The sequence below is a fragment of the Nematolebias whitei genome, chromosome 13 (assembly GCF_014905685.2).
Source record: "Nematolebias whitei isolate Nwh7 chromosome 13, NemWhi1, whole genome shotgun sequence".
NCBI lineage: Eukaryota > Metazoa > Chordata > Actinopteri > Cyprinodontiformes > Rivulidae > Nematolebias > Nematolebias whitei.
Window position 1 is genome coordinate 33,212,658 of NC_056510.1, and position 21,318 is coordinate 33,233,975.

At 42.4% G+C, this 21,318-nt stretch overlaps 1 protein-coding gene across 1 annotated transcript in view; it reads right to left on the minus strand.

The window, feature by feature from the left end:
* Nucleotides 1–20,167, minus strand: part of cwc22 (CWC22 spliceosome associated protein homolog) — a gene marked incomplete in the record, with an annotated part of 81,989 nt that extends 61,822 nt beyond the window's left edge. Inside the window, 4 exon segments of the mRNA XM_037687068.1 lie at nt 11,485–11,915; nt 12,523–12,728; nt 12,804–12,860; nt 20,057–20,167. Of these exon segments, the coding sequence (XP_037542996.1) occupies nt 11,485–11,915; nt 12,523–12,728; nt 12,804–12,858 (692 nt within the window).
* Nucleotides 20,168–21,318: the final 1,151 nt, after the last annotated feature.

The window sequence follows — 21,318 nt, forward strand, 5'->3', positions numbered from 1 at the left end:
CAAGTCCAAGCCTAGTAGGACTAGGACAGCACACTCACTAGGCAACTGCCTAGGTGAGGCGGCGTCCCCTCTTTCCCCCTCCTCATTTTGTCAGGACAAGTGACCTGACACACGCACACACATACACAATAACTGAACTGTTGCCTCTCACTAACAGGACATTAACACTCTCACACAGAGTGGCAACACATGCACATCACAAACACTTGCCAGAACTATTGATATAGAGACTTTTACACACACACGAAGAGACCTCCGCGGTTTAGAGCAACACACCGCTGAGCTACTAAGGACCCCTTGCCAAAAAGGGCCTCCCAACTTGCTGTCATCCATCCATCTATCCATCCATCTGGTTTGATTTTTGTAATTGTTTGACTCACGTTTGTAACAATGAACCTGGTCCAACATCCTTGGAAAACTACCCTGATGTTTGGGTCCATAATTCTCTTGGCAACTGTCATAATTTTCTTGTGTGAACATTTTTGCATGTTCCCAAATGAAGGATCCTGTACACAGACAAAGGTCACCAGAAGGAGCCTTCCAAAAAATGCTTATCAGAAGTTAATCCTCAACTATGAGATCAACTCAACCACTGCATTTCAGTTCGACCTGTGTGATGTAATCAATTGTGGTGGTCGTGATCAATGGTATCGAAGCGCCGATCTATATTTGTGTTTAGATATTGCAATGAACGCAGATGGTTTCCCTGATCACACCACTCGCATGCGTAGAACCCTCCACCAAGCAGGTCTGCAGTATCCAGGAACCCGTGAACCAGTCTGTTCCTGGTCCACAACCACTGCATACACTGGACGGTGGACACCCCCACGTTCTGGTTTGACTAAGGACACAAAAGCATGGTGGGACAAAGTCAGGTTTCAAAGAGATTACAACCCAACAAAGAACCCAGTCACTCTCTCATTGAATAAGTTATCCGGCCCTCCACAACATTTTATCTCACAAACAAGGTCAACTTACTATACTTTCTTACTCCAGGTTTACGTAAAAGGCACATATCCAAAGGGAATTATCACAATAAAAAATTTTTCCCCACCTCATTCTCACCCATCTGAGACATCCACATATACCTCACCTAATATTACAAATACAGGAGATAACATACCAATTATGTCTGTAGATTACACCAAACTCAAACCTGAACAACTAATAGAACGTGCTACTGGCCATGGAGATGATAACATGTGGCTCTCATGGCTAGTTGAAGCAGCAAGAGAAGCTCAGCTCAGTAACTGCATTGCTTGTGCTACAGCCCAACCAAAATTAGTCACTCAGCCTGCCCCATTGTTTCCTGAAGATACATGGGGTTATAACTGTATGCTAAATTTAACCAGACAAAACCTTGTGATAAATTGCACAACTCTGACCGATATCTACCCACCTATTCATAACAAAACACACCCCAGATCATTTAGACCTAATCAAATACTAGGCGGATACCACTGTTTCAATTTCACTTCAAATAAACCAGAGTTAAATTATGGAGAAATACAGCAAGATTGGTGTAATTTAATTTTAGCTGTAAAGACTGACAAAGAAGAAGATCAAACAATTGGATCCTGGGCCAGAGCTGGCCTATACTATTATTGTGGTGGCCAAAGATTATCTGTTAAAATCCCCACTAAAACCAAAGGACTCTGTGCTTTAGTCCGCCTTGCAGCCCCCCTAACCCTAGTAGGACACACCATAGCCTCCAACACTCCTAAACGACGTTCTACAGATTTTGACCAAACAGACTCCAAAACTTATATAGATGCAATTGGTGTTACTAGAGGCGTTCCTGATGAATATAAATTAGCCAATCCCATAGCTGCAGGATTTGAATCTCTAATTCCTTACGTGACGGTGAACAAAAACGTGGCCCAAATAAATTGCGTTCACTACAATGTGTTACGTTAGACTAACCTAACTCGCGATGCTGTAGAAGGCCTAACTGATCAACTTCGCCCCACCTCTAAAATGGCTGTACAAAACAGAATTGCTCTAGACATGCTTCTAGCTGAACAAGGAGGTGTCTGTCACATGATTGGTGATGAATGTCGCACCTTCATCCCCAATAACACAGCCCCTGATGGTAAAGTATCTCGTGCGTTGAAAGGCATAAAGAATTTGTCCCAAGAAATGCAAGATGCATGAGACATAAATGACCCAATCTCAAATTGGTTTGCTAAAATATTTGGACAATGGAAAAGTGTTATGTCCATAATTCTGTCTATAATTGTCGTCATAGCCATCTTCGCTGTTTGTGGCTGTTGTTGTATACCATGTTTTCGCACACTGTCCACACATATCATAACTACTGCAATGACCCCTGAACGACTGGCTGAAACTTATGCCCATATGCTTAAAAATACACCTGAAAACTTAGATCTGACCTTAACTGCAGAATCCACAACTTTTGTTTTGACCAACAAAAATACAATGCTGTAAGAAGTTTCTCATTTCTTTGCTTTTTTTTTTTTTTTTTTACTTTTATTTTGTTTTTACTTTTATTGATTTTTCATTAAAAGAATAATTATGTTCCCTTTGTTTATGCTTGCTATAATTATGGGGACCTGTCCCCCACAAAAACAGCCTATGCAATTTTCTAACTGATGCTTATGACGGTCACATGTTAAAACATACACAGTATGCCACCTATGTCCTGATGTTTTCACCTGATCAGTGTCTGATACCATCTGTATATACCTTGTGTAATTTTCTTAGTTATTGTTCAAAATGGAACAAAAAGGGAGGAATTGTGAGAGGAAAATATATACTCAAGTATATTGTATTGTTTTAGTTAAGTTTTATGCATATAATTTCAGTTGTGATGTTTATCTATTTCAGACCACCCGTATACCATGTTCTACTGAAACATCTGTTTTTTCTTCCACACCATGGGACAGGAAGTTAAAAGGGGCCTTGTTGTGTGTGAAATCATCAGAATCTTGTTTCCCAGATACTGCTCACACATAAATCTCCCAAACAGGGGCCCCAGACAAGGAATTGTTTGTTCTATCCCTTAAGGCGAGAATCCACCATCTGGAACCTGTCAGCTGCCTATGAGGCCAGGGATGTGTAATGACATGGTGAAGTGTATAAAATGAAGCTATACTGCTCATGTTTTTTGAGCTGACACAGAACTTCATGAGCTGCTGTCTGCCATGCGTTTTTCCTTCTGCAGAAGAAAAAAATTAACTTTACTACGTGTTTTTAAACAAAGTTCTCAGTCTCTAAATTTTATTTTGAACAACAAGTTTGATAAAACTCCACAGTTATATGATCTATTTTCCATAATTCTTAATTAAACCTTATATTCACCAACCCATATTATGCTATTTTCCACAATTTATCATCACATTATTTTATTCCTAAAAACACTAAGTCACCGCAGCTCCCACTAGCATGAATACATGCACAAGTAGAAAATTCATAAAAATCATCTTAATGTTTTTTTTCTTTTTTTGTTTTTGCATTTGCCCTGTCTGGAAAATGTGAAAGTTGTTTTCTAGATTTTTCTTGATTTTCATAGTTCCTGGGAACCTTGAAAGAATGCTTTTTTTTAAGAAGACCTTAACATACAGATCAACAGAGGATGCCATCTCCTCTGTGGTCAAAACTGCGCTCAACCACCTGGAGCAGAAAGACTCTTACATCCGTATGCTCTTTGATGACTTCACATCCGCCTTCAACACCATGATCCCCCCAAACCCTGATGGACAAACTATTCACATTAGGACTAAGCCCCTCCATTTGCAACTGGATACTAGACTTCTTAACTATAGCCTGGTATCCACAGGTCTGGTTCTTGTTGTAGCCTGTTGTGTCCGGTTCTGGTGGGACCTCTATTTTTCCGTCTCCACATTGCCAATAGTTCCCGTTTAGTGGGCGGATTGTTCACCTCTAGTGGGCGGATTATTAATATCAATGCACCTTACCAGCTGGTGGCGGTAGTGCTACATTAAGCTCTTTTCTAAGCACCACTAACATGTATTAGAAGAAGAAGAGCCGGAAAACAACACACAACCAAAATGGATGACCTCGATGAACTTGAAGCAGAACCAGCCGCACAGCCCATCCCGGTCGCTGTCCCGCAAGATGGAGAGCAGGGCCGAGGTGTCAGAGATGCTCTGATGGAGTACCTCATGAGCTGTAACTTATCCTAATTCCACCCCTTAATCTTTTTTTACCTCCCCAGCCTTCCTTAGATACAAGTGAACGTTAAAGTGTTGATTTGAAAATAAACATGGATTAATAATTATTCTTGTTTGTTTAATGTACAGACATGCCTTATTACCAGGTTTGTGTAAAAATGGCAAAACAAACACTGCTGCTGTGCTTCTATCACATATGCTGCGTTTTTTTAGCGGCTGTAGTTTTAAAAAAACTGTATACTCTTTAATTTTTGTTTTTAACTAAGAACCAAAACCTACAACAAGAACTTTATATTTGTTTATGCATATATACATTAATCTATATATATATATATATATATATATATACACATATATATATATATATGTTTTCAGCCAGAGACTTCTTCAGATCCCTTGTAAGACAGACGCTACAAGAGATCCTTCCTGCCCACAGCCATCAGCATCTAGAACAACTCTTTAATGAAACCAGGATGACGAGTTACATTTAATTTCCCTCTGGGATTAATAAAGTCTTTTTGTAATTTGATTTGTATATATATATATGTATGTATGTATATAATATATATATATATATATATTACGTACATTACATAATAACCTACATTTGATTTGGCACTTAACTCTTTCAGAGCTTCTGCTTACCACGCAGCTCTTTAAATTAAGCTGTCGCAAATTATCTTCATGATTGAAGTGCTGTTAAGCAATATTAAGGTAGTGCTCCTTTTTACCACAGTGAAAGTCGTGGAGAGAATTTTTGACCTTGGGCGAAAAAGATGCAGAAGCTGCTGGATCCGCAAGATGGACATCATGGCCGAGGTGTTTGACATGCAATGCTGAAAACCTCCTGAATGAGGATGATTGTAAACGTAGACTACACAAGTCCTACACCTTTTTAACTCCACTGCAATGTTGATTTACAACACATGGACATTCTGTATTATGGTTAAGTTTTTCAGTACTCATTACAGATAAAACCAAAAAAATACATAAATAAAAAAACTGGACTTTATTTGTAACTGAAGATGTATCACTTCTCATCCGAGGCTCTTTCTCAATGTAATGAAACGAGGAGTGTGATTCAAGTTATAAAGCTGTGGTGTGCCGTAAGCTTGTATTATGGAGACTGACACATGCAGATCAATCTCCAGCAAGCTTAGAGAACACCACAGCTTTATAACTTTAATCCCATATTCCTTTTTTCATTGAATTGTGAGTGCTCCTCGGATGATTAGCGAAACGTCTTCAGTTTAAAAAAAAGTCCTGTGGTTTTGTTTTTATCTATTTTGGGGGGGATTTGCCGTGTCAAGGATAACTGAGAATCTTCACCAGCATTGTTACAGGTAAAAAACAATTACTTCACTTATCCTACACTATGGACGTAAAAAAAACACTAAGCACTTCACTTTTGATGATCAGATGGAAGCTCAAGACTTGAAAATGTTTCTTTTATTAGAAATAAAGACCTGTACAAAAAAAACAATTATACACTAATTAAATATGCAAACTTAACAAGCTACATGTTTGGCTATTTGTGGGCTTACCTTGCAGGATCTACATTTCTATATATCAACTATGATCTACTCTAAATATTTTTAAACATGTCTGTTTGCCATGGAACAGGCAATGGATTCCAGCACCCCAAGGAGTGCCTGATCGAAAGCAGCACTCTGTTCAGCCTCCTGCCTTCGCTGTGCTGCTTCCTCTCTGCGAACATCTGCTTCCTCTCTCCTCCAGGCCATCTCCTCCCTCCTAATTGCTTTCTCCTGCTTCCTCGCTGCTGCAGCTTGGCGTTGCCTCTCCGCAGCTTCTTCTTGCCTTGCTTTTTTGGAATCCTCACAAATAAAATGGAAGTGTTTCTCTCTCTGCTTCTGGTTCATCTCCTCTTGTTCTGTGTGCGCAGAAACAAAGCTCTCTGCTGCACTTGTTGATTTGCGCTTTCTATTGCCTAGGAATAACACACAAGAAAATGGCTGTTAGATGATGAAGTACAGGTAGAGTTTTTAAATAAATTATTTACATTAAAGTTCCTGCTAATTTCAAAAGGTGTTTGTTCACAAGATCAGAAATGATTCTGTTCATAAAGCAGTCTAGTACTTTAATGATAGTAAGCAGGTGGGCATAAATAAACTACATGTAGTCATTTACAACGGTTTGTGCTAATTTAGAAAAAGAACAGAGCATCGTTAATCTGAACAAAAATCACTACACCCTGTATAATTTCAATAATAAACTTCATAAATGAAAGTTTAAGTAATAAATGAATAATTAAATTTAACATTTATACATTACAACTGAATAAACAAGTAGTTTGAATACATGCAAGGTGTTTTACAACAAAACAAAACAACATTCATATCAACATGATCAATGTGATGTTAAACACGATTGTTGCTTCTTACCTAGTAACGGGTGCTGTTTGGTGCCGCTCTGCTGCGTGTTGCCCGGTGGCGTGGATGTACTTGGAGCTGGTGTGGTCGGGAAGGGTCAGAAGCGGGGAGGATTGGACAGTCAAAAGCAGAATCTGGCGAACCTTCATCTTCAGTGGGACTTTCTGCATCAAAATTAAGAGTGGAAAAACAGCAACAGAGTACAGTTAGCAATGATGTTAACTAATGATGACTTAACCATGTCAGCCTCGTTTGTTCAGAGTACTTTCAGAAAACGCAAAGAAACGGTTGCATGAGGAAAAGGAAATATGCTTAAAGTAAATAAAATACACTCACCATCAACTATAGATTCCAGAAGAGCAGTGGCTGTGTCTAGGCCACTCTCCCTCCCTTTGTTGGCTGGGCGTTTGCGGTAAATGGCATCCATTTGTACAAACCACTTCCAGTTTCTTCTGTTTGCGCCACTCCTACCGTTGTAGTCCTTAATTGTTTTGTAATCGCTTTTTAGTTTTTTAAGCTTTCCTCTTTGCTTTGGTGTGCGATGGAAGCCCTGCACCGCCATCTGCGCAGACACCTCTTGAAAAATCTTTTCATTTCGTTTCGTTCCATCTAGCTCGCTCTGCACTTGTTCATCGGCCAGCAAACAGAGAAATGCCTGACCTTCAGCATTCGACCACGGTTGTGCCATGATTATTTGTTTTACCTTATAAAATATTCCAAAATAAGCTCCTCCGATTTCTTGTTGTCTGTTATGCGGGTGAAAAAGAAAATGGTGGATTGTGATTTCCGGTGGAAGACTGAATCTCCGCCCTCCACCAATGAATACGCCCCCTGACCAATCAGTGACCTACAGTGCGCTGATGTCACATCTAGACCCTACAAGAACCAGACCTGGGACCTCAGAGAATTAGGTCTCAAAAATGGGGTGGGTTCCACCGCTAAAGGCATAGTTGATAAAACACGCAATCGGCCACAACTAGTTACATAGGAGTACCAAAGGGCCCCTTGGATAAGGGGCTAAGCAGACCACAGTCAGTGAGGATCCACAACTTATCCTCCTCCACCATAACCCTCAGCACTGGCTCTCCTCAAGGATGTGTGTTGAGCCCTCTCCTGTTTACTTTGCTCACATGACCTGACTGATTCTAGAATTGCGCCGCTCAAGGTGGCTGCATGTTGGAGCAGCTCTGTTACTTTCATTCTAAGATTTTGCTTTTGGAAACTTTAATTCCTCTTTTTCTGGATGTAAATCACATGTTTTGGATGATTGTTTCCTCTGTGGTATCGGATGCTGTGCAGCTGGAAGGATTTTTACTGAAACTTTTTTAGTTTTGGACATTTGTTATGATGCGTAACCATGGCAACAAGGCAGTTTTCTACAACCAACAGCAGCTGATTAACATCTCAAAAGCTCAAATAATATCTCAACTACAGCCCCAAATCTCAAATGAGTGGAAAAGGATGTTCTGTGGATGCATTCTCGTCTACCTGCCAGCTGTGCTCGTGCACCTGACCACTGAGATCCTGGAATTTGCAGGAAACACGGCTCATGACAGTAGAAGGACAGGATCGTCCCTCGGCACCTACAGTAGGCCGTTCACAGCGACGAGGAGCTCGGCTGGCTGCTGGGAGGAGTGGTCATCACTCTGGGAGGAGTTCTGCACAGCATTCGGGCGGTCCTACAGCCCGGGGGAACCGAGAGGCCAGCCGAGTCTGGGTGGATGGATCAGACGGCATCTGCAGCCAGTTTCTTAGGATCCACTGTGGGATGGACCTTTACAACAGATCCTTCCTGTCTACAGCCATCAGTATCTATAACATCTTTAATGAAATGAGGATAACGAGTTACAACAAAAAATAATTTCCCTTTGGGATTAATAAAGTATTTTTGAATTGAATTGAATATGATTGTGCAGCAACCCATCCAGGCTGTCAAACTGTAAAGTTTGCAGATGATACAGCGGTGGTTGGATGCATCACAAACAATGATGAGTCCAGCTACAGGCAGGAGGTGGAACACCTTTAGAGCTGGTGCAAAGAGAATAACCTTCACATTAGGAATGTACGATACGGCATAAAATTCATATCACGATATGTATTGTGAAGGGTGGCAATAACAATATATGTGGCGCCGAGGTTAGAGAGGTGGGCTTGTGATCCGAAGATCGCCGGTTCACGCCCCGGCCCCGACAACATCAAAATTGTGGGTGGGGTAGGTGAAACACCCACACTTGCCCCCACCCTCATTCACCCCACTCTGGGCCCATGAGCAAGGCCCTTAACCCCCACCATGTGCTCCCTAAACAGGTCTCTCTTGAAAATGAGTTCTCGTGGCTCAATGAGACTAACCTGGATAAATAAAGGCTAAATGAAAAAAAAAAAAAAAAAAAAATATCGCAATATGTTTTGGGTATAAAACTTAATAGGAATTTTTTTTAAAGCATAGGGTGTCCTTTTGCTATCATATATTTTGAATTAAAAAAATTCCACTACTAGGTCCAGAGAGTTTTTAAATTATAAACAAATCAAGTATTGGGCTTCTTGCTTGTAGTGCAAAACAGTGCAAAATATATAAAATGTAGTTTTAGCCATATGTTTTAAACAAAAGAATATGTTGTTAACTTAACGGTTTCCAGTCTTCTCCCTTAAGAAATGAACAGCAACAGAGCAGCATTTTACACTGAAACACTTCATCCTCCAACCCTCTAGTTGGCGCCTCCTTTTGCTTTAATGGAGAGCTGACACAAAATGAGTCTGTGGCTTTGACCAGAGGGTCTCGCAGTAAAATCACACAACACAGCGTTCTTTTCACAGATCAGAGAGCAGGTTTCTCTAAAGCTGACCAATGCTTACTTTAACTTTCGACGGGAAAAAAAAACTTTCGACGGAACTCAGCGTTTTGCACATGCGTCAGAATACAGCAACACTACGGCATGCCGGCCGTAGTTAGCTTGTAGCTTCGCTACTTAGCTCTTGAAGAAAAGACTAACACCACTTGCGCACAGTTTTCAGCTCAAAAAAAGTAACTATTAAATCTGACAGCTCTGATTTTACACTTGAACACCACTTACACACAGTTTTCAACAAAAAAAGTAACGATTAAACTGACAACTCTGATTTTACATCAGACACAGCATTACTGCGGTTAGCCGGTAGAAGACAGATCTCTATCGTAGGCTAAAATTCTACCGTTTGTACCGTATACCGCATTTATCGCGCATTCCTACTTCACATCAATGTGAAGAAGACAAAGGAAATGATTGTGGACTTCAGAAGGAACCCCCCCCCCCCCCCCCCCCCCCCCATGAACAGCCGGAGGAGGTGGTCTCCAGCTACAAGTACTTGGGTGTATACTTGGGCATTAACAGAGTACTCGAGTAATCTACACATCGATTGCTTGGACATCTATCGAGGTTAAAAATGTAATGTCGAGTAACCGTAGTGACGTCATATTATGTGACCACCGTATGACCGTAGGGGGTGGTGTTGCACTGTTGCAGGTCACAGAGTATGGTTTAACACCGGGTCCAATCCACCGAACCAGAACCAGCTTCCTCTGACCTTGTTTCACAAACAAAAAGCAAAAAATATTAATCTCTAAACCAATAAAAAAATCTATAAACATATTAATCTCTAAAACTAAACTTAATGCGCACCACAGCTGGCGGTGGTGCGGGATGGTCACCCCCCCCCCCACACACACACACACACGCACGTTAAGTTTCGTTTCTGAAGTGCTGCACGTTTCTTCACGTTTGCAGTTTAATAATAATAACTAATAGTTTAATTTTTCCTGTGACTTATTTGCAGTATGATAAATGGTAGGAGCATAATATACACTTCCAATGTTTTGTTGGTCTTTTTTTGTAAATAATTACCTTTTTTGCGGTTTTATTTATTTATTTATTTTTGTATCTTGAGATCTATGACGTCATCAAATACTCGAGTTCTACTCGGGTTTTATGTTAATGTCGAGTTTAAAAATTATATACTCGTTCAACCCCTAGTGTATACATGAATGACAACCTCAGCTGGGGCAACAACACCACCAGCCTGATCAAGAAAGCTCATCAGGGACTCTACTTCCTCAGGCAGCTAAGACGAGCTGGACTGGGAAGCTCAGTCCTCACCTCCTTCTACAGGTGTGCAGTGGAGAGCATCCTGTGCTCCAGCATCAACGTGTGGCATGGAGGCTGCACAGCTTCAGAAAGAAAAGCTCTGCAGAGAGTGGTGAAAGCAGCACAGAAGATGTTGGAGTCAGCCTCCCCACCATCACAGACATTTACACCTCCAGATGCAGGAAGAAGACCAACTGCATCATGAAGGAGCCCACTCACCCAGCACACACACTTTTTGTCCCGCTCCCCTCAGGAAGGAGGTTGAGGAGCATTAAGTGTAGAACCACTAGACTGAGAAACAGCTTCTACCCTGAGTCTGTTAGACTCATGAATCTCTAATCAGGATAATCACTGTGAAAAATCACATCATGTTGCTGCTGATCTGTTTCAATGTTGCTGCTGATCTGTTCCATGTTGTTGAGTTCATGCGTGCTCATCTGCTCACACAGACTCATGCTCATGTTCGTGCTGCTGTTCGACCTAATGTTTTTATGCTATTAGTGCTTAGTGTATTTTTAGTTGATGTTTTTCTTAGTTCATATCTTAGATGTGATCATTGTTTTTCTTTTAGATTTTATTGATGGATGTAACTGGGACCCTGTGTACATAATTTCGTTCCACCACATGAACCACATGTGGTGGAACGACAATAAAGAATCTCTGACTCTGACATACTGAGCTGAATTGCAACAAAGCAGAAAATAAGCTCTCCATCTAACTGTCTAAGTGTTTTATGTGACGTGTTTGAGTGTTTCTGAACAATGAAATAAAAACATTTTTTTAATGTCATTTAAAGCTTGGGCACTATTAAATGACTCTTACCGAGCATAACGTCTTCTGTCTGAGCGATGTGTGTTCCGGTCTCTTTCTCTGGACCTGGGTCGTTCTCTTGACACAGATCTGGCACGTTTCCTGGAAGAGGACTCTTGTCCCCTGGATCTTGATCTAGACCTGTCTTTTTCTCTGGATTGGGATCTGTTCTTTTCTCTGGATTGGGATCTGTTCTTTTCCCTGGACCTGGATCTGTTCCTTTCCCTGGACCTGGATCTGTTCTTTTCCCTGGACCTGGATCTGTTCCTTTCCCTGGACCTGTTCTTTTCCCTGGACCTGGATCTGTTCTTTTCCCTGGATCTGGATCTGTTCTTTTCCCTGGACATGTCATCCTCTCTGGACCTGGATCTGTCATCTTCTCTGGACCTGGATCTGTCATCTTCTCTGGACCTGGATCTGTCCTTCTCCTTGGAGCTGGATCCCTGGAATGACAGACAAGTAGGGAGTATCATTTCTTTTGATCTTCCCATGGTAAAATAATTAGGCCATCTGAAAGTAGGAGGAAATTTAACTCCCAGAAGTCTTTTTGTAAAGTTTTAGTTTAGATGAATGAAACGAACCTTCCAGCACAAATTGTGTCTAGTTGAAGTCCAAAATTAAATCAAACTCTGTCACTGTGCAGTTCATATATCTGAAGACAGTTCAGAAAGTGTCCACAGACAGAAATGTCCTGGTGCCAACAATAAAATGACCTGCTGCAAATTTTGTAATCTCTTTCTAATTCAGCTTTTCAAATTCTGACTGGTTGCCTACAACTCAGCCAACCACTAAACACAACACACAACCACCAGGAGAAAAACATGTTCTGTCTGAAAAGACTGATTTGGAGTACAGTTGTGATAATGAACCTTGAATCAGCCAACATTTTATAAATAAACTATTTTATTTTTTAAATCTGTCAATTAAAAGATTTAGTTTGTATCACATTTTTCTCTTGAATGATGAAAACTATTTTGTTTATACTTTTCAGCGTTCTAGTTTACACTGCGAGCAAGGTAAAGAATTTGACATCAGGAAAAATGTTCTTACTTTCATTTGAGCCACACTGCTTCTAATCTTCTTCAGTGCAGTTTTGTATTCATCTGGATCTTCGCTGTCACCGCTGCTGCTGTCTGAGCTGCTGGAGGCAGGACTCTTGGTGGGACCGGCCTGAGGGGAAGGTCGCTTTTTGAGGCTTCTCTCCACTGCACTCTCCTGGTTTGATACTGGACTAGACACATCTTCTGAAGGTACTGCTAACAATGGAGGTGCAAAATATTACAACTAGTGTTTGTAGAAAAATATGAAGGAAACGTGAAAGCAAATGTTACCATTTTGTTCTCTCAGTGAAGGACTGGGACTTTCACTTCTTCCTGAAGAACTCATGTCTATAACAAAAATAAACAGGAAAAAAAAAAAACTCTGCTGATGAGTAAATTATTATTTTGCTTTAAAAACAAATCTGTGGTTTTGTTGTATTAAAATACAATATGTTCGCCTCTCGCACAGTGATGGCTGGACATGGGCACCAGTGACCCCTGCAACCAGAAAAATTAAGACGTGGGTAAAGGTTTTTTATTTAACCAGGCAAATCCCATTGAGATCACAGATCTCTTTTACAAGGGAAGCCTGGGCCTGAAGGCAGCCTAACATGCATGTTTTTGTTCTGTGGGAGGAAACCGGAGCCGGAGAAAACCCACACAAGCACGAGAAAAACAGGCAAACTTCACACAGAAAGATCCCAGGTCCAGCCGGAGATTGAACCCAGGACCTTCTTACTGTGAGGCAACCATGCTAACCACTGATCCATCATGCTGCCTTAAAGATAATGGATGGATGTTCATGTTTATACATCCTAACAGTTCACTAGATGTCTACATTTAGTGTCACTAGTGACCCTTATGTCTACAAATCACTGAACAGCCCCCTCCCCCCATCTCTCTGATCTGCTACAACCGTATGTCCCACCACGTTCCCTGAGGTCAGCAGACCAGTTGCTCCTCACAGTTCCAGGAACTCGTCTTAAGCGCAGAGGGGACAGGGCCTTCTCTGTAGCAGGACCAAGACTCTGGAACGAGTTACCTCTGCTCGTCAGACAGGCCCCCTCCCTCTCGGTTTTCCACTACTATTCGGTAGCTTTCAACACCAGATGATCTGTGTTTTGAACCTGTATGCTCCACACTGGTTGGTCATCATTATCTGCATTGTTTTTATGTCTATATTTCTGATTTACTTCAATTTGTATTTTGCTTTGTGTGTTACCTGTTGTTATGTCTGTACAGCACTTTGGTTGGCCTTGTAGCTGTTTTAAGTGCTCTATAAATAAAATTGTATGGTATGGTAGATGCCCCTCCCTGGGCTGCCACCTTACCGTGGTGGAGGGGTTTGAGTGTCCCAATGATCCTAGGAGCTATGCTGTCAGGGGCTTTATGCCCCTAGTAGGGTCACCCATGGCAGACAGGTCCTAGGTGAGGGACCAGACAAAGTGCAGCCCAAAGACCCCAATGATGAGAAACACAAATGGACCTAGTGTTCCCTTGCCCGGACATGGGTCACCGGGGCCCCACTCTGGAGCCAGGCCTGGAGGTGGGGCACGCGGGCGAGCGCCTGGTGGCCGGGCTTTTGCCCATGGAGCTCGGCCGGGCACAGCCCGAAGAGGAGACATGGTTCCGCCTTCCCATGGGCTCACCACCTGTGGGAGGGGCCAAAGGGGTCGGGTGCAATGTGGGATGGGTGGTGGCCGAGGGCGGGGACCCTGGCAGTCTGATCCTCGGCTACAGAAGCTGGCTATTGGGACGTGGAATGTCACCTCACTGATGGGGAAGGAGCCTGAGCTGGTGTGTGAGGCTGAGAGGTTCCGGCTAGAAATAGTCGGACTCACCTTTATGCATGGCTCTGGCTCTGGAACCAGTTTCCTTGAGAGGGGCTGGACACTCTTCCACTCTGGAGTTGCCCCTGGTGAGAGGCGCCGAGCAGGCGTGGGCGTACTTATTGCCCCCCAACTTGGTGCCTGTGTATTGGGGTTCACCCCGGTGAATAAGAGGGTGGCCTCCCTCCGCCTACGTGTGGGGGGACGGGTTCTGACTGTCGTTTGTGCTTATGCACCAAACGGCAGTTCAGATTATCCACCCTTTCTGGAGTCTTTGGAGGGGGTACTGGAAAGTGCACCTTCTGAGGACTCCCTTGTTCTGCTGGGGGACTTCAATGCTCATGTGGGCAATGACAGTGAGACCTGGAGGGGTGTGGTTGGGAGGAACGGCCCCCCTGATCTGAACCAGAGTGGTATTCTGTTGTTGGACTTCTGTGCTCGTCATGGATTGTCAATAACGAACACCTTGTTCAAGCATAAGGGTGTCCATATGCGCTCTTGGCACCAGGACACCCTAGGCCGCAGTTCGATGATCGACTTTGTCATCATCTCATCTGATCTGCGGCCACATGTCTTGGACACTTGGGTGAAGAGAGGGGCGGAGCTGTCAACTGATCACTACCTGGTGGTGAGTTGGCTCCGATGGTGGGGGAGGATGCCGGTCAGACCTGGCAGACCCAAACGTATTGTGAGGGTTTGCTGGGAACGTCTGGCAGAGTCTCCTGTGAGACGGAGTTTCAACTCCCACCTCCGGGAGAACTTTGAACATGTTCCGAGGGAGGTGGGGGACATTGAGTCTGAGTGGACCATGTTTCGTGCCTCTATTGTCGAGGCGGCTTACCAGAGCTGCGGCCGCAAGGTTGTCGGTGCCTGTCGCGGCGGCAACCCTCGAACCCGATGGTGGACACCGTCAGTGAGGGATGCTGTCAGGCTGAAGAAGGAGTTCTATCGGGCCTTTTTGGCCTGTGGGACCCCGGAAGCAGCTGATGGGTACCGGCAGTCCAAGCGACATGCGGCTCGGGTGGTTGCTGAGGCAAAAACTCGGGCATGGGAGGAGTTCGGAGAGGTCATGGAGAACGACTTCCGCACGGCTTCAAGACGATTCTGGTCCACCATCCGGCGTCTCAGGGGGGGAAAGCGGTACGCCACCAACACTGTTAATAGTGGGAGTGGTGTGCTGCTGACCTCAACTCGGGATGTTGTGGGTCTGTGGGCGGAATACTTTGAAGACCTCCTCAATCCCACCAGCATGTCTTCCACTGAGGAAGTGGAGCCTGGGGACTATAGGTCGGGCCCTCCAATCTCTGGTGCCGAGGTCACCGAGGTGGTTAAAAAGCTCCTTGGTGGCAGGGCCCCGGAGATGGATGAGATTCGCCCAGAGTTCCTTAAGGCTCTGAATGTTGTAGGGTTGTGTTGGCTTACGCGACTCTGCAATATTGCGTGGACATCGGGGGAAGTTCCCCTGGATTGGCAGACCGGGGTGGTGGTCCCCCTATTCAAAAAGGGGGACTGTAGAGTGTGTTCCAACTACAGGGGAATCACGCTCTTAAGCCTCCCTGGTAAGGTCTATTCGGGGGTTCTGGAGAGGAGGGACCGTCGGATAGTCGAACCTCGGATTCAGGAGGAACAGTGCGGTTTTCGTCCTGGCCGTGGAACACTGGACCAGCTCTACACTCTCAGCAGGGTCCTGGAGGGTGCGTGGGAGTTAGCCCAACCAGTCTACATGTGCTTTGTGGACTTGGAGAAGGCGTTCGACCGCGTCCCTCGGGGGGCCCTGTGGGGGGTACTCTGGGAGTATGGGGTACCGGGCCCTTTGATACGGGCTGTTAGGTTCCTGTATCACCGGTGCCAGAGCCTGGTCCGCATCGCCGGCAGTAAGTTGGGCTTGTTCCCGCTGAGAGTTGGACTCTGCCAAGGTTGCCCTTTGTCACCGATTCTGTTCATAACTTTTATGGACAGAATTTCTAGGTGCAGCCAAGGTGTTGAGGGGATCCGTTTTGGTGGCCTTAGGATTGCGTCACTGCTTTTTGCAGATAATGTGGTCTTATTGGCTTCATCAGATCGTGATCTACAGCTTTCGCTGGAGCGGTTCGCAGCCGAACGCGATGCGGCCGGGATGAAGATCAGTTCCTCCAAATCCGAAGCCATGGCCTTGAGCCGGAAAAGGGTAGAGTGCCCTCTCCGGGTCAGGGAGGAGGTCCTACCCCCAAGTGGAGGAGTTCAAGTATCTTGGGGTCTTGTTCACGAATGAGGGAAAAATGGAGCGTGAGATCGATAGGCGGATAGGTGCAGCGTCTGCAGTGAAGCGGGCGCTGTACAGGTCTGTCGTGGTGAAGAGAGAGCTGAGTCAAAAGGTGAAGCTCTCAATTTACTGATCGATCTACGTTCCCACCCTCATCTATGGTCACAAGCTTTGGGTTGTGACCGAAAGAATGAGATCTCGGATACAAGCGGCCAAAATGAGTTTTCTCCGCAGGGTGTCTGGGCTCTCCCTTAGAGACAGGGTGAGAAGCTCGATCATCCGGGAGGGACTCGGAGTAGAGCCGCTGCTTCTCCACGTCGAGAGGAGCCAGTTGAGGTGGCTTGGGCATCTGTTTAGGATGCCTTCTGGATGCCTCCCTGGTGAGGTGTTCCGGACACGTCCCACCAGAAGGAGGCCTAGAGGAAGACCCAAGACACGCTGGAGGGACTATGTTTCTCGGCTGGCCTGGGAACGCCTCGGGATTCCCCCGGAAGAGCTGGCCCAAGTGGCTGGGGAGAGGGAAGTCTGGGCCTCCCTACTTAGGCTGCTACCCCCGCGACCCGACCCCGGATAAGCAGAAGAAAATGGATGGATGGATGGTATGGTAGATAATGAATAAAAACATTGGTAGCATTTTTATTGCCATGGTTGGGAATGTATATACATAGTACATCAGCAAAAATCCCAAACAACTGCTGGATCAAGTAATAAAGTAGGTAGTTGGTACCTGTACTATCTGAAATAACTAGGGGTGCCGAAAAAAAAAGATTTTTTCAAGAATCTAGATTCTTAGTCCTGGCGATTCTGAATAGACTCTAAAAGCCCATAAATCAATTTTAAAACATGTTTAATTTTATATTTTTTCCGCTCTTACTCCCGAGCGTACAGCATATAGCATTATGTGTCCAGTCGACCGCCGTAGAATTTTGGCCGTGTAGGCCACCGTACAGCAAGTTAGTTAGCCAGCTCCCTTTATCTGAATGGAGTCTGCTAGCATGGCGCAGGAGGACGGTGCTAATCAACCCATTTCTTCGTCTGTAAAAATCATTTCAGATCCTACAATGCTCCAGGGGAAGAAAGAGCTTAACAAGAGCACAGTTGTTTGCAAGAAGTGTAAAATAAATTTGCAGTACAATATTTTGGAAATACGACAAAATGCTACAAAATGCGCAGAAGATGAAAGTGAAAGCAGCCGACCAGTGAACGCTGCTGTGAAGATTTTCCTCTCCATCTCCTGCTATATCACAAAGGATTTACGAGCAGACAGCTCAGTGGAAGGTGAGGGGTTAATTTTATTTTTAATATGATGGAAGAAACATACGTTACTCCTTCATGTAGATAAAGCTCCACACAGTTCCAGCATGAAACAAGAATAACGGGAGAAGCTCTGATGCAGCTGCAGCTCAAAGGTAACATTTTTTTCCTTCATATTATACTAAAACTTATAGACAAGTTGAACAACAAACTTAATGTAATTTGTCTTTTTACAGGTTGAAGAGACCAGATGAGACACATCTCCTGGAACCAGTTCTAAATGATAGTTTATTTTGGTTTATAAATTACAGTTCAGAAGAGTTTTTGTGTAGACTAGACTGGTTTTGAAATTTTGTTAAAGATTTACCAAACTGTTAATATTGTAAAAAAAAAAAAAAAAACTGTGAAGTCTGTATTTTATTTTGAGGTAAAGGTTAATGTAGTATGGTAGGCTGAAGTCTGTTTACTTTTGCATTTATATATTTTGAATTATTTGTCTGTGATGGACTGGAGACCTGTCCAGGTGTCTCCCGCCTTTCACACAGTGATAGCTGGAGATGGGCACCAGTGACCCTCGTGACCCGTAAAGGAAGAAGTGGGTAAAGATGATGGATGGATGAATTATTTGTTCCTAGATTTTTCATTTCTTTTGATTTTTTTTTTAAAGAGAAATCCAGCCGGCTAATCTAACCTAATACTGTTAATTTAAGTTATAGAATTTTATACACTCCTGTATTATTTGTTCCTATTTTTGGTATAAATATCAAATGATGCAAAAGGATTTGATACAGTAAGGAACCTAAAATTATAGTTTTAAATAAATGTTCTATTTGTTTACAATGTTGTTTATTCTTTTCAGCTTGTCAGTTACATCACTGAAACTAAATTTATGACCATTTCAATAGAAAAATTGTTTCTGAACCGAAAAATCGATTTTAAATCGAATCGTGACACCAAAAATCTGAATGGAATCGCCAGACACAGAGATTCGCACCCCTATGAAACACTCAAATATTTTTAATATCTCATGGCTTACTTAGTTAATTTATATAACCACAGAAAATGCCCAGGGGTGAGGTGAATATTTCCACAAGGCACTGTATGTGGGTAAGTGCAGATAAAAAGAAAACATTTCAAAAGAACAGCCTAAACAGCAATGAAAGCAGCAACATATTATACGTTATTGGCATAAAGTTGTGTACATCTATATTAGAAAATTTGTCAGTTATAAAATGAAAAAACCTACTGAATTATCCAACAAAGTTAAAGTCTCTGGACGGTTTATTTTTTTTGTTGAAATGCTTAATCTTTCATCCAAAGGACTTCATCAGTCCGAGGAGCCACAACAAACAGTCCCACAAGCAGCACACTCACATAGTGGGCCAACCAGTTTGATGGTGATAAGACGGTTTCTGGAGTCTGCCCTCTCACCCATCGACTCCAGTGAGGCAGACACTGAACCACTTTGGCCATGCTGCCTCAGAGGAGTCAACAAGGGAGAGGGTGGACACCAGAAACAATTGTATCACCATCAAACTGGTTGACCCACTATGCGAGTGTGCTGCTTGTTTAACCACAACGAATAATGATTGTACAGTTCCAGATAACCAATTTCAATGTCAACCAGTTTGACAACTGTCAACAAGGAAGAGGGCTGGCAATAGAGGAGGGGGCGTACCAAAGAGACCATCTTATCACAAGCAGAACTGGTTTGTTCCACTTTGGAGTAAGCTGTTGGGGTAAGAATCAGTTTTGTTGCGTTTCCTTGACTGATGAAGCCTTCCGGACCGAAGGCGAAATGTTTCAGAACAAAAAAAAAGAAACTGTCCAGATGACCTGACTGAAAAATGTTGGATTGTATACCTGGATTATTGAGCATGGACTTTATTACAGTTCCATATAGTTTTCTTTCTTAAGTTGAAAACTTTAAATGAAAAAGTATAGTCTGAACAGCTAAAGGAGTGAACAATAAGACACAGGCTTATCGACACATCCAACTTAACTATACAAGGTTACAGTGTGTAAATATAATATTAGACTTAAGTACATGTGACAGTTTTTAACAGACCCTTCAGTTTTATCGCCATTGATGCGCGTCTAGTTAGCATGTCAGCTAGCGCTAGCTTCTGAAAATTTAGCTTCCTGTTATTTGCATTTTCCAACAAAATTTTTCACATTTGTTCATTCTCTGCCCCTATACAGAAAATGTATTAACTTACTTTACAAGTCGTGGGTTGAAACACCCTTATTCCGCTGTGTTTCTTCTACTCTTCTGAAATCACAGTTCTTCATGCGCAATCCATCCAATAAAAGAGTTCCTGTTAGGGTCAGGGGTCACTTCCGATTTTCATAATAAAAGTTTACCGGTTTGAGACTGTTGTTGCAGGTTTTCTGCCCCCTACTGTAAGGCATGTATTACATGTATGTATGTATGTTTTATTTATTCATTTCATTTCATCCAAACAACAAATATGATACAATTTAAAGAAAAGAAAAAAGATATACAATCACATAAATAAAATGAAAGGCAGCAGAAGAAGAATGAGTTCTTATAATATCTGCCCCTTGTCCCCAAAATATATTCCAAACAAAATTACTATACAAAAGCAAGATGAATTAATAAAAAAATAAAAAAATAATAAAATAAAAACTTAGGTAAATAGAAGATCAACTGTAAACGATTTTTATGAACTCACATTATACTTAATATTTTTTTTAAAAACAAATTTTTATCATCTTCTTGAATATGTACGTAGTTTTGGCATTTTTAATATCAACCTCCAGATCATTCCACAATCTAATACCCTGAGATATAGTGGATCGCATATTCAGACTGGTGCGACACCACGGCTTCACAAACATCTCCATCCCCTTAAGATAATAATTACTTTCTCTTTTAACAAATTTCCCTTGAATGTTAGTAGGTAGTATGTTTTTGTTGGCCCCATACATAAACAGTAAGATATTGTAATCAACCAAGTCATAAAATTTTAATATCCTTAGCTGATGAAACAATATATTTGACAGATGGTTATAATCTTTTCTGGTAATAATTCTTATGGCTCTTTTCTGTAAAATAAAAATTGGATTTGTAATTGTTTTACATGCTTTACCCCAGACTTCAATACAGTAAATTAAATGTGGAACAATAATGGCATTATACAATAGAAATATTGCTTTATCATTGAATAACTCTCTAACTTTGTACATTACTGCAATCGATTTAGCTATTTTAGTTCTTAAGGTTTTTACGTGAGATCTCCATGTTAGTTTTTCATCAATGATGACACCCAGAAATTTCACCTCATTGACTCTATTAATTTCAATTCCATCGACTCTAAATGGAGTATCAAGCACTTTCTTGTTATTACTAAAAATCATATAATTTGTTTTATCTACATTTAAAGATAATTTGTTTAGTTGAAACCAATTTTGTATTTTCACAAATTCTGTTTGTGCCATCTTCAACATTTGCACAACA